At 43.8% G+C, this 13,362-nt stretch overlaps 1 protein-coding gene across 2 annotated transcripts in view; it reads right to left on the reverse strand.

The window, feature by feature from the left end:
• CLSTN2 (calsyntenin 2) overlaps window positions 1–13,362 on the reverse strand; it is a 734,313-nt gene that overhangs the window by 10,506 nt on the left and 710,445 nt on the right. Inside the window, exons 11-12 of one of the 2 annotated variants that reach the window (XM_069564128.1) lie at window positions 5,991–6,139; window positions 1,404–1,621 (exon numbers count right to left, since the gene is read on the reverse strand). In XM_069564128.1, coding sequence (XP_069420229.1) covers window positions 1,404–1,621; window positions 5,991–6,139 — 367 coding nt within the window. Of the gene's footprint in view, window positions 1–1,397; window positions 1,622–5,990; window positions 6,140–13,362 lie in introns of both variants that reach the window. The other variant, XM_069564118.1, reaches the window with a different exon arrangement.

Consider the following 13,362-nt stretch of genomic DNA (forward strand, 5'->3'; position numbering starts at 1 on the left):
ATTCAGATACTCTTAGCTATGGCCTGCAGCCCATGCAATCAGAGTCTCTTCTTTTTCTGTCTGATTTTAGTCACAAATGAGGACCACAGGGAATATCACATGACCCAATGCACCTTGGAGTGTAACTGGAAAATGGTTCTGCCGGGACAGTTGGCCCAATACCATCTATTTTTGTGAGCTTAGAAGGACAGCCTTGCCAGGCATCCCATTCCTAGGGACCAGCATGGATTAAGGCAGTGGGTAATTAGGATTATCATAGAACCAGTCCTTCAGGGACTCAGGCCCACTGGCACTAGCACATCATTAGCAGCTGCTTTTGGAGGCAGAGATGGAGAGTTGAAAATATTCATTTGGAGGAGGAGGCAAAGATGGTTCTCAAACATATTCTTCCTGTAGCTCTGGCCCCAGAGGTCTCCCGCCTTCTTTCTTTATCTTTCCATCTTTCTTCCCCTACAAGCTGAATACACTATAGATTTCAGATCAATGTAGTGTCTCTTCCTAGCAGGTAATTCAAATTACTTTTACTGAACAGCCCTCCCACCAATAAAACCACTGGAAGGAATAATTGCAAAGTTCCCTGAGAGTTGAAAGTGATATTACTGAAGGACACGTCTGCTGCTGCTAAGTCGCTGCAGTCGTGTCTGACTCTGTGTGACGCCAGAGGTGGCAGCCCACCAGGCTCCCCCGTCCCTGGGATTCTCCAGGCAAGAACTCTGGAGTGGGCCGCCAACGTGTATATTAAGATGCAGCTCTGTTGTTTCCTTCATGCTTCTTTAGCTTTTCTTCTGATCGCCAGAATGATACATGCCTACTATAGAACATTTTGCAGTTGGAGAAAAGTGAACGGTAGAGAGAAATGAGCTCTCATTCTGCTTTCCAGAGACTGTTAGCACTAGGTGTGCTTCCTTCTGGGCGTTTTTCTGTGTATTTATTTTTCTTGACATAGTTGTGATCAGTATGTGTGTAGATAGTCTGTAATTCACTTCTTGCTTTTTCTTTTTTTTTAACTTACAGCTTGGCATAAGTGCCGCCCCTCCAGCATCATGCCTCTTGTATGTTGTTGCAGTTCAGTCACTCAGGTGTGTCGACTCTTTGCGACCCCATGGACTGCAGCACACCAGTCCGTGTTTGTCTTTCACCATCTCCCTGAGTTTGCTCAGACTCATGTCCATTGACCCAGTGATGCCACGGCATCACCTCTTAGGTGGGGGTACCACAATTTGCTAAGGCATTCACTCCCCCGTGTTATGTATCTGCATTTATCTCCAGGATTTTTTGTTTTGTTATAAATTGCTCCACTATGGTGAACAACACTGTTGTCCTGAAGTGTGATTTAACAAGAAACATACTTTATGTGAGAATTTAAGGTCTACCACCCCTCGACCCAGTGTATGCACCTGTACCGGTGGTCTTCAAGTCACTGGGAGCCTCAGCTTTGGTGAAGGTGCTCACAATCTTGATGTCAGGGAAGAGGATCACCCCTCTGGCACTTTCAAACTGGGCGGCGGGTCTCCAGAAGCGGTCTGTGCCGTGGAGGGTGATCTGGGGCTCGACCGCCTGCAGCACCATCACGTAGGCATCCATGTCGGGGATGCTGATACACACATCTTCTCCAAAGCACCTGGGGAAACAGCAGTCATTGCTGAAACCATCCATCATCCAATATGGACAAGGATACCTGCAGCCACCTCTAGTCCTCAGTGAGACATCCTGACTGCTTGAGAGCCTCTGACGATGTCAGCAGACATTCGAATGTAAAGTTACATTCTTGGCTCAAGTGGTAAAGAATCCCCCTGCAGTGCAAGAGATATAGGAGACAGGGTTCAATCCCTGGGTCAGAAAGACCTCCTGCAGTAGGAAATGGCAACCCACTCCAGTATTCTTGCCTGGGAAATCCCATGGACAGTGGAGTCTGGTGGGCTACAGTCCACAGGGTCACAAACAGTCAGACATGACTGAGCATGAACACATATAGTCAAAACTCCTAGCAATCTAGGGACATAAAAAAAGATTGACTTCTAGGAGAAATGGGAATTTTCTAAACCCAGCAACAAGTAACCATTAAACCTTTAATTATCCTTTAACAAAGTAATCAACAGCAACATTAATTAGACAGCAACTGCTCGCTCTGTGCATAAGGATTTAGTAAACAAGTTGTCATCTCGCTGGTTAGTTACAGCCATCTTACTAGGTGAGACCCCAGGGCTAGTCTCCCCTGTCTGCTGGAGCAGTGTATGTGTTCTCTCTCTATGAGGGTATCACACACGTGCATGCCTGTTCAGATGTATCAGCAGACTGCTATTGTAACCACACTCCTTTGTCCTGATGCACTGCCACAAAAATGCCTGGGAGCCAGGGTAGTGTGACAACAAGAGCAAAGCCTGGGGAGTGAGACAGGCAAGTGTCCACACCCGACTCTGCCACTCCTGGGCTCGGAGGATCTGGGCAGGGAGCACGACTTCTGTGAACCTCAGTCTCTTTATCTATACAATGGGACAATGATTACCTTATAGTAGTAAGGCTTGAGTGCAGGTGACATGCAGATAGGAAGCCACCCAAGAGCCTGCATCGTGGTTGGAGCTCAGTAAATGCTGATAGACTAACACTCCCGTCAGACCTCATCAGGCCTGTGTGTCATTGGCATACTTTGCTGCTCCTTGCGACCAAGACCCAGGCTACCTGGAGAACCCTAGGGTCTAGATGGATGCTCTGGGAGTGATGGTGGACTCCGGCTGGTGGCAGCCATCAGCTTACATCCTTTGGCAAGGTTCCTGGGGGCAGGGTAGGCTGAGCCACTCCATCTTCTCCAGGGTGGGCTAGGTGTGGGCATGGTGGTGGGCTCTTGCTCCCACATTTTTTTGGCATTTGTGGCCCCAGCAGCCCCTCCCCTTGCCAGTTTATGGAAGTCTGGTCCTAGAGCTGGAGACCAGCAATCTGGTCTCTCTTCACTACAGTGTAGGGCTGACCTGGAGGTCAGCTACCTGTTCCCTATTGTAGCCTCCAGGGATTATTGTTAGTGTGGAGGTGGGAACACTTTCTCCATCACTAGAACTGTTGGATGTATTTGCCATCTGTGAGCCCTGTTTTGGCATCTGTCCCAGGCCCAACAACATGGTAGGCAGCAGACCCATCTTTCCCACCCTTCTTGCTGTCTGTCTTTCTGGGTCCTCCTAATAGCTCCAGGTGCCAGGTGATTCCCTTTGTACTTCTCAGGAGTTTTTCTGGGATCCCTTTCCTAGTGGCCCTCCCAGGCAGATGTTTGGCTGAGAAACAATTTGATAGACCAGTAAAGGTGTTATCTACATGTCACAGTGATAGTCTCATCTCCTTAATTTAACTCTGATCCCTGGGGACAAGAACTATGCCTTCTCTTTCTCTTGCATACTTATTGTATTTAGCAACTCTATCAAGGCTAGGTTGGTTAATTTAATTCAATTAATAAACATTTGTGAAGCATGATACTATACATAGAAAAATCCTAAAGATGTTACCAAAATCTATGAGAACTAATAAATGAATTCAGTAAATTGCAGGATACAAAATTAATATGCAGAAATCTGTTACATTTCTATACACTAACAATGATCTATCAGAAAAAGAAAAAGAAAACCATTTATAATTGCATCAGAAAGAATAAAATACCTAGGGATAAATCTAATTAAGAAGGTAGAATGTCTGTAATCAGAAACTACAAGACACTGATGAAAGAAATTAAAGATGTTACAAATGAATGGAAAGTTATGTATGGCATGTTCATGGATTTGAAGAATTAATATTATTAAAGTGACCATCCAAGTCAATCTACAGAGTCAATGCAATCTCTATCACAATGCCAAGGGTATTTTTTCTTAACCAAACTAGATCAAAAAATTCTAAAATTTGTATAAAACCTTTCTCAAAAAGCCAAAACAGTCTTGACAAAGAGGAACAAAGCTGAAGGTCACTGAAGTCACTCCCTGACTTCAGACCATGCTGCCAATCTAGAGTGATCCGAACAGGCGTGGTTCTGGCACAAAGAAAGACATGTAGCCCAACGCAACGGAACAGAGAGCTCAGAACTGAGCTCATGAGAGATGGCCAACTAATAAATGACAAAGGAGGCAAAAATATAAAATGAGGAAAAGACAGCCTCTTCAACAAATGATGGAAAAACTGGACATGCAAAAGAAACAAACTGGACTACTTTCTCACATCATACACAAAAATAAACTCAGAATGAGTAAGACCCGAAACCGTAAAACTCCTAGAAGAAAACACAGAAAGTATGCTCTTTGACATCGGTCTCAGCAATATTATTTTGGATCTGTCTCGTCAGGCAATGGAAACAAAAGCAAAAATAAACACATGGGACTATATGCAACTAAAAAGCTTTTTGCACAGTGAAGGAAACTCTCAACAATATAAAAAGGCAGCCTAATGAATGGGGAAGATATTTGCAAATGATGTATATAGTAAAGGGGACTTCCCAGGTAGTACAGTGGTAAAGAATCTGCCTCCCAATGCAGGAGACACAGGAGATGTGGGTTTGATCCCTGGGTTGGGAAGATCCTCTGGAATAGAAAATGGCAACTCACTCCAGTATTCTTGCCTGGAAAATTCCATGGACGTAGGAGCCTGGTGGGTTGTAGTCCACGGGGTCACAAAGAGTCAGACACGACTGAGCACATACACTATAAAGTAAGGGGTTAACATCCCAAATATGCAAGAAACTCTTACAACTCTACAGCAAAAAACAGATAACCCAACTGAAAGATGGGCAGAGGACCCGAACAGGCATTTTTGCAAAGATTTACAGATGGCCAACAGACACATGAAAAGATGTTCAATATCAGTAATCATCAGGGAAATGTGAATCAAAACCACTAGGTACCACCTCACCCCTATCAGAATGGCTAATATAAAAAATAAAATAAATAATAAGTGTTGGTGAGGATGTAGAGAAAAAGAAGCCTCTATGCACTACTGGTGGAAATGCAAATTGACGCTGCCACTATGGTAAGCAGTATGGAGGGTCCTCATAAAAACTAAACATAGACTTGCTGTATAATCCAGCAATTTCATTTCTGAGTATTTTCCTGAACAGTGCTAATTTGATAAGATATATACACACTAATGCTAACTGCAGCATTATTTACATACATTAACTATGATATGGAAGCAGTCTAACACTCCAAGGATAGATGGATAAAGAAGGTGTGGATTTATATATTTATGGTAAATACATATTTGTGTGTGTATATATATATGTAGTATATATATTTAAAATATAATTAGACATATTTATGGTATATATTTATATAGTATATATCTAATGCATATATTAATACTATAGCACTAATAAGTTTTATATATATATATATACACACAATGGAATATTACTAAGTCATAAGAAAGAATAAAATCTTACAATTTGCAACAATATGAATAGAGGATGTTATGTTAAGTGACATAAGTCAGACAGAGAAAGACTGTAGGATTTCACTTATATGTGGAATCTAAAAAACAAAACCAAATCAGATACAGAGAACAAACAGGCGGTGGCCAGGAGGGTGGGGGTTGGGGTTGGCGTGAAATAGGTGAAGCAAGTTAAGAGGTATGCACCTCCAGTGATAAAATATCCGCAGGGATGTGACATACAGCATAAAAAATATGCTCAATAGCATTGTAATAACTTTGTATAGTGACATATGGTAACCAGATTTATCATGGTTATCATTTCATAATGTATGCAAATATCAGATCACTATGCAGTACACCTGAAACTAACATAATATTTTTTTTTTTTTTTCTAACATAATATTTTACATCAATTATATTTCACTTAAAAAAAACAAAAGGAGAACACAAATCCATTGGGGTGGCCTCAAAGGGACAGACAGCAGAGAAGCTGCCAGCAGCTGAAGAGAGGTGAATCCTATTTTGCAAGAGAATATCCCAGGGACTATCCTTGATGCCTTGGCTGGGCCCCAGGCTGCCTAGCATCCACTCACTGGACTTTGGAAGAGACTTTCAGGCGCCGCACACCCGCAGTTGGGAACTGCCTGGAGTTGATGTAGGAGACCTTCTGGAGGGCACGGTTGATATTCCCGATGTCATCACCTTCCATCACCAGGACGGACTGCGAGGGGTTGAAATGGTACTGGAAGACAAGGGTATCACAGGAGAGAATGGTCAGGCATGTTCACAGTTCCACGGAGACCCTCCATCTCCATACAAAGGCCACTGAGGCATCTCCAGAGCTTGTGGAAGTGCAGCAGCTGTGTGCACAGTGACTGTTTTAATCCCTCAAACAATCTCTAGTCTCCCCTGGTGGACTTTGGGGCTCTCCTCTGTAAGATTGCCTGAGATTATAAACTCCTGGGAATGCCACCCTGAGCCACAGGATGAATCCTTTTTAGTCATCATGCTCCTGGGGTCCAGCCTTTGGTGGGCTCATGCTCGAGGCTACTGTGAGGTCCTTCTCAGAAACTTTCAGCTCCTGGACTGCCCACCCTTTCAGCTGACAGCCTGGAAACCAGGGGCTTCAGCTCCTTTTGCTGTCTTGACTTTGACCTTGAACTGCCCCTTCATTCACCCTGCACTCCACTTCCTCACCCCATGTCCCATCTTTTCAGCTTCCAATCATAAAGTTCATTTTTAAGTTAATGGCCTTCTCTCTCTCTTAGATCTGATTCTTGATCTTGCCTTCTTAGTGCTAAACTTTGGTTTCCCAGGACTTTTAAGCACTTGATGTTTACATACCTGTCACCTGCCTATCCATTCCATTTGGGGTCCCTGGTGTCTCACATTCAGTAAAGGTCAAGGGGCTATGATGCTACCCACTGAGTCACTTGGGTTCTCAAACCAGATAAACTCAATCCGAACTTCTGTTTCTTCCATGGTATTATTCCATCTTCCAGCAGTTACCTTATTTTTGAATAAAGTGTGGAGAACCGCTTTTGTACTAATCTGAGTTACTGACCTAGACACACTTCTGAGTAATAACTATTAGGAACGGCTATCAGTAATATGTCAGGGACTCAACTGTGGATTCAGATTTTGTATCCAGTACTCGTGTCAGAGAGAGACATGGATATATTTTAATGTAGCTACTTGCCAACAATTATTTATATTTTTGAATAGATAACATATCCACATGGTTCAAATATATATATGAATATATGTGTGTATATATATGTTATATATATATGTGTGTATATATATAAAAATTATATATATATATATATATATATATATATATATATATATGGGGCTTCCCTGGTGGTTCAGTGGTAAAGAACTTGCCTGTCAATGCAGGAGACATGGGTTTGACCCCTGGGTTAGGAAGGAAATGGCAACCTGCTCCAATATTCTTCCTGGAAAATCCCATGGACAGAAAAGACTGGCAGACTACGGTCCATGGGATCGCAAAGAGTCAGACACGACTGAGCAACTAGACAACAACTGTGTGTGTGTGTGTGTGTGTGTGTGTGTGCTAACTGAAATTGTCCATCTTATTTCTATCTCCTGTGAAACTAATTTCCCCAACCCCATCCCACAGGTGATAACTGTTCCATTAATTTCTTAGTACAAATTGCATTATTATTCATAATTAGTTATTTCTCCTCCTAGGAGAAGGAAATGGCAACCCACTCCAGTGTTCTTGCCTGGAGAATCCCAGGGCAGGGGAGCCTGGTGGGCTGCCGTCTATGGGGTCGCACAGAGTCGGGCACGACTGAAGTGACTTAGCAGCAGCAGCAGCAGTGAGAGGCTTATACAAGCCTGTCAACAGGTTTAATCACGTAACTTATGGTACCCTTCTACAGGATATACATTTTTGTCCTGTTGCACTTAATAGTGGTCATGTGACTTGCTTGGCTAACAGAGAGTGGGCCAATGTATTATTTGGTTCACAACCTGGGTAGAAGATTTAATTAGCCAGTTAATTCATGGTGCCATGTCCCTTTTCCTCTGCCATGAAAACTGAAAACTCCCCAATGGTCTAACAGCCTGGGTCTCACAGTGAGGGGGGTATGGATAAGAGTTGCAGCTAATCTTTAGTGGACATGAAGTGTGCACAATTTAAAAAATTTCTATATATTGAAATTTTAAAGTCATTTGTTACTGCAGCATAACATAGCCTATCCTGACTAAGCATTTAATGAATGTGTAATCAGTGAGTATAGATTCCCATTTTTCTTCTTTCTTCCACCAAAGATAGGTTGTTACATGCTATACTGTACTTTGCTTTTTCACTTAGCCTGTGTCTTGGAGGTCTTTTCTTTCTTTTTTTTTAAGTTGTATAATATTATTTAATATTAAATAAATTATCTAACCAGTCTTCTAATATGAACATTTGGGTTGTTTCCAATCTTCTACTAATAATGCCATAATGAATAATCTTTTATATATAATGCTTTTTAAGTGTTTAAATATATCTGGAGAATAAATCCCTGAGTGAAATTGCTAGGTCAAAGGGTATATGCAGTTTAAATTTTAACAATGTTGCCAAATTTCCCTTTGCTAGGGATTATATCACTATACCCTCCCTCTCACCGTGTGTGAGAATACTCTTTTCTCAAAACCTCAACAAAAGAGCAGGCTGTCAAACTTCAGGATTTTTGCCAATCTGATAGGTGATAAATACTATCTTACTGTAGTTTTATTTTGCATTGCTCTTTCCATGAGGTAGATTCAGTATATTCTGAAGGGTTTAAGGGAAACATCTATTTTAGCTTTTCCTTGATATGACCTGGATGTCTTCACAAGAGCTTCTCATTCTCTGTCTGGACCCCACTAGCATGTGGATGTCTCATGAGCACTGTGGAGCCACTGCACATGGCAACCCACTCCAGTATTCTTGCCTGGAAAATTCCACGGTCAGGGGAGCCTGGTGGGCTACAGACCATGGGGTTGCAAAGTCGGGCACAACTGAGCACACACAACGCCCATGGTGGCCCCAGCCAACAGACGCGCAATCCTTTCTTTTTCCAGTATCATGCTAGTGTTTCATTGATACGTTCTCCTTAAAGCCTCCGTGGCTTCCCTCACTTATGTCCCCGCTGGGTTCCTACAGCACCTATGAAATGGTTTGTTGTTGTTTCGTCACTAAGTCGTGTCTGACTCTTTTGGTATCCCATGGACTGTAGCCCACCTGGACTGTAGCCCAGGATCCTCTGTCCGTGGGATTTCCCAGGCAAGAATACTGGAGTGCATTGCCATTTCCTTCTCCAGGGGAGCTTCCTGACCCAAGGATTGAACCAGCTACTCCTGCATTGTCAGGAGGATTCTTTACTACTGAGCCACTTGGGAAGCTCATATGAAACGGTAGTATAGCTATAGTGCAGTGACCGTGAGCTCCCTGAGGACGGGAGCTGTGCCTCTTATCCTGAATCTTAGAACCTCATCCTGAGTGCCCAGAAGTCCCTGTTAGATGAATGAGTGAATGGTCTTCCAACCCATATTTTACTCAGTATCATTTCTTTTTACTCCCCCAAAGGACTTTTTTTCCAGTCACTTGTCTTTTCAGTCAAGCCTTGGTGCAAACCATCATCAGTGCTTCCCAAACTGTGTTCTCCTTTCCTTCCTGGAGGCTGTACTTCTTAGCTGCCTCAAGCCACCTGCAGGTGGGTCATGTGACTGTGTCTGCCCAATGGCATGTGAGAGGAAGTGATGCAGGCACTCTGGGCTGAGGTAGTGAAGAGCCCTGCTGGATGCCTTAGCTGTTTTCTTTCTTAACTCTGGTGTTCTAGGTAGAAAGCCTACCTCATTTCCCTGACTTAGTGTGGGAGAAAAATAAACTTCTAAGCACTAAGTGATAGAGTTTTGAAGTCATTTGCTATTGCAATTGTTTGATCCATGGGAAGAATTCAGCCCTTCCTTCCCAGAAATGAGTCATGTCCCCAAGGCTATGTGGTACTTTTGAAAGGTCATGGGCTGTGTAAACCTTGTACCCCAGGTCCAGAATGAGCTACAGGATACAGCTTGGGACTATTCACTTCCCCTTTCTGGACTTCATTTCTTCATTGAAAATAATGGGGATATTAATATCTACCTGTCTGGAGCTTAAGTAAGATAAAGTATATAAAATATCTAGCACTTAAAAAAAGGTACTCATTCTATAATAACTTTTATCATAACTCTTAATACTGTAACTGAGGCTTTGCCTATGCTGGTACCGTTTTCCTCACTGTTCATCATTCCCTATGATCCAGTTTTCTCCCATCCTCAAAGCCCTGAGCAGAGTGACATGTGGTCCCAAGCACTGTTCCCTGTGTTGGATTTGGGAGCCTCTGGACATATGCACAGCCTCTGGGTGATGCTACAGTAGGCCCCCAGCTGGCTTCTCTCTTGCTGGGGCTGACTCACTAGCTTAGAGTGCTCAGCTGTGGAGATGCCACACACTGGTGAATCATCAGTAGTTCTCAGTGTTTTACAAATCACCCACTTCTGATCTGAGCAGATTCAAGCTCATTCTTCTAAACATACCACCTAAGTTTCTATGTTTTCCCCTGCCCTCATCTCTACAATCCCTGCTATAGAAGTCTTCTGGTGCTTTTGCTGTCTGTCTCCTCCCCCAGCAGATTGCAAGCACCTCCAGGACAGGGTTGGCTGACTTTTTCAGCATCACAAGGTCCAGTACATGATAAACATGAGACAAGATGATGTCCCCTGCAGAAAAGGCTGATTTCTGAGCCTTGAATGAGGGCTGCATAGGAGAATCAAGCCGTGCTTCCAGAGGAATAGATTGGCAGCAACCCATGGCATCAGCATCAGCAGAAGGCATTCCCAGTGCAGCCTCCTTGAGAGAGGATGGGTTAGGGAATGTGTTGGATCTCTAGTGAATACACAATTCTGGCTTCCAGAGCATCCCAGAGGCTGCCACAGGGCATAAGGTGGGCGCTGGCCTAGATACCAACACATTTTCTTGCAAGATCAATAAAATCCTCTGCTAGAGTAGGTTTTGTTTGTATGCTGTGTTGTCTTTGTGGCATGACTAAAGGTCAGGCTCTGGTACTACAGGACACAGAATGGTACTGGCATTGCCACAGGGGCAGGAGATGGGTTCTTGGGAATCAGCACTCACTCAGCCTGGAAAGCAGCTCTGTAGCCAGTGGTTCTTTTTATTGAACCAAGGAGTCATTAGACAGATGACCTTTGCAGAATGGTCAGCTGTCCTGGAGGGTCAGGCTGGGAGATCAGTGAAATCCCTGCCCAAAGCCCTGGCCTGTTCTTGGGGAACAGACTGGCCACGGCACTCTGGGCATGTTACCCTTCCCTTGGGCACCTGCCAGCTTTTCTGTGCTGGGCCAGAGGAAGATTCACCACAATAGAGGCTGCTGCTGCTGCTGCTAAGTCGCTTCAGTCGTGTCCGACTCTGTGCGACCCCAAAGATGGCAGCCCACCAGGCTCCCCTGTCTCTGGGATTCTCCAGGCAAGAACACTGGAGTGGGTTGCCATTTTCTTCTCCAATGTATGAAAGTCAAAGGTGAAAGTGAAGTCGCTCAGTCATGTCCTACTCCTAGCGACCCCATGGACTGCAGCCCACCAGGCTCCTCCATCCATGGGATTTTTCCAGGCAAGAGTACTGGAGTGGGATACCATTGCCTTCTCTGACAACAGAGGCTATTCTGTTGCAAATATGACCCAGGCTTACTTTTCAAAAGAAGCTGGGGCAGCAGCAATGCCAACTGCAAGGTCAATCCAGCAGGAGAGGGGAACTGATTCATTCAAAGCCTATTTATCAGGTTTTCTAGGGGAGATTTGTATCTATTCCTCATCTATATGGATATCTTTGCTATATCTGATATATAAATATATGTAAGAATATATAAAATATATGTATTTTTCAATTCTTGTAATGTCATCTACACAATGATCTTTGTAATATCATCTACACAATGATATTAAGTCCATTTTATACATGAGGGAATTGGGGTTTAAAGGATTAAAGTACCTTGCCCAAGGTCACCCTGCTCAGAAATAGCCATAATGTGCTTTGAGCCTAGAAGTGTTTTGTCCCAAAGTTCTTCTTCTTTCCCACCCTTCCACACTAGAGATGACAAATTGGCAGGGATGAGGCTATGAAAATCAAAAGCAGATTTTCCTCAGCAATGTGCCGATTTCACTGTGTCTTATATGGATACATAACAGCACCCATCTTGGCCATTTACTCACTCCAGTCAAGCTGGTGAAATATACAGAAACGCACATTTTCCAGAGGAAAACAAGTGGGAAGAGGAACCCGTCTGGGTCCATGTGAGCGACCAAGATGCTTCCTTGGCTCGTGGGAGGCTCTGGCTTTTCTGGCCTAGCCAGAGAGGAAGCAGAAGGCTGGGAGGCAGGAGAGAAAACGTGTGCAGTGTGCTCAGTCGCTTCAGCCATGCTGACACTCTTTGTGACCCCGTGGGCCATGGCCCACCAGGCTCCTGTGTCCATGGGATTCTCCAGGCAGGAATACTGGAGTGGGTTGTCACGCCCCTCTCCAGGGGATCTTCCCGACCCAGGGCTTGGACCTGAGTCTCCTGCTGTCTCCTGTATTGCAGGCAGATTCTTTATCCCTGAGCCACCAGGGAAGCTCAGAGGAAACACCAGTCATTATTCAAAAACAAAATGAGGGATAAAAGAGGGAATACAGGTAGGAAGCAATTTTAATCATTTTCAAGAATGTCTTCTAATCTGAGCTGTGTGGAGGAAAGAGCCTAGACTTATTTTGGACAAGTCCCTGAGCCCCAATCTCCTTATATCTGAAATGGGGTCATAATACTTAATTTGTTGTGAGAAGTAGGGATAATGAACCTAAAATAGCCCCCAGTGAGTGCACCGTAAGTCATGTGTGTTATCATTAACTTTTTTTTTTTTTTTCATTTATTTTATTTTATTTTATTTTTTTTTTAGTTTTTTATTTTTTAAATTTTAAAATCTTTAATTCTTACATGCATTCCCAAACATGAACCCCCCCTCCCATTCTTGCCTGCTGCGTCCCGGGGATGGAATAGGATCATTTGCAGTGGCAGGTTCTGAGCAGGTGGTATCCTAAAATGTCGGATTAGCCTCCTCTGCCCCCCACATCTATGGGTGCCACTGAATTTAGCACTTCCTCTTTCACAGGCTATGATCACTAGGTAGGAATTGCTATGGTTCTTAATTCATATTTCTGAGAATGTGTGGTTTTTAAGTGCAGCACCTTTGGTTGATTTGTTCTGCAGTGCTTGGAGTCCTGACACTGTAGCCCCAGGGGATGGTCCAGAGCAGAAAAGATCCACCCAGAGGCAGGGAGCAAGTCCAGAGTCAGAGAGGGGACAGATTCAGAAATCTGGAGGACAGATTTCTGCCTCACTGGCTTGACCAGACACTGAGAGAACACACACAGGGGATCAAGGA

Source organism: Ovis canadensis, chromosome 1 (assembly GCF_042477335.2).
Source record: "Ovis canadensis isolate MfBH-ARS-UI-01 breed Bighorn chromosome 1, ARS-UI_OviCan_v2, whole genome shotgun sequence".
NCBI lineage: Eukaryota > Metazoa > Chordata > Mammalia > Artiodactyla > Bovidae > Ovis > Ovis canadensis.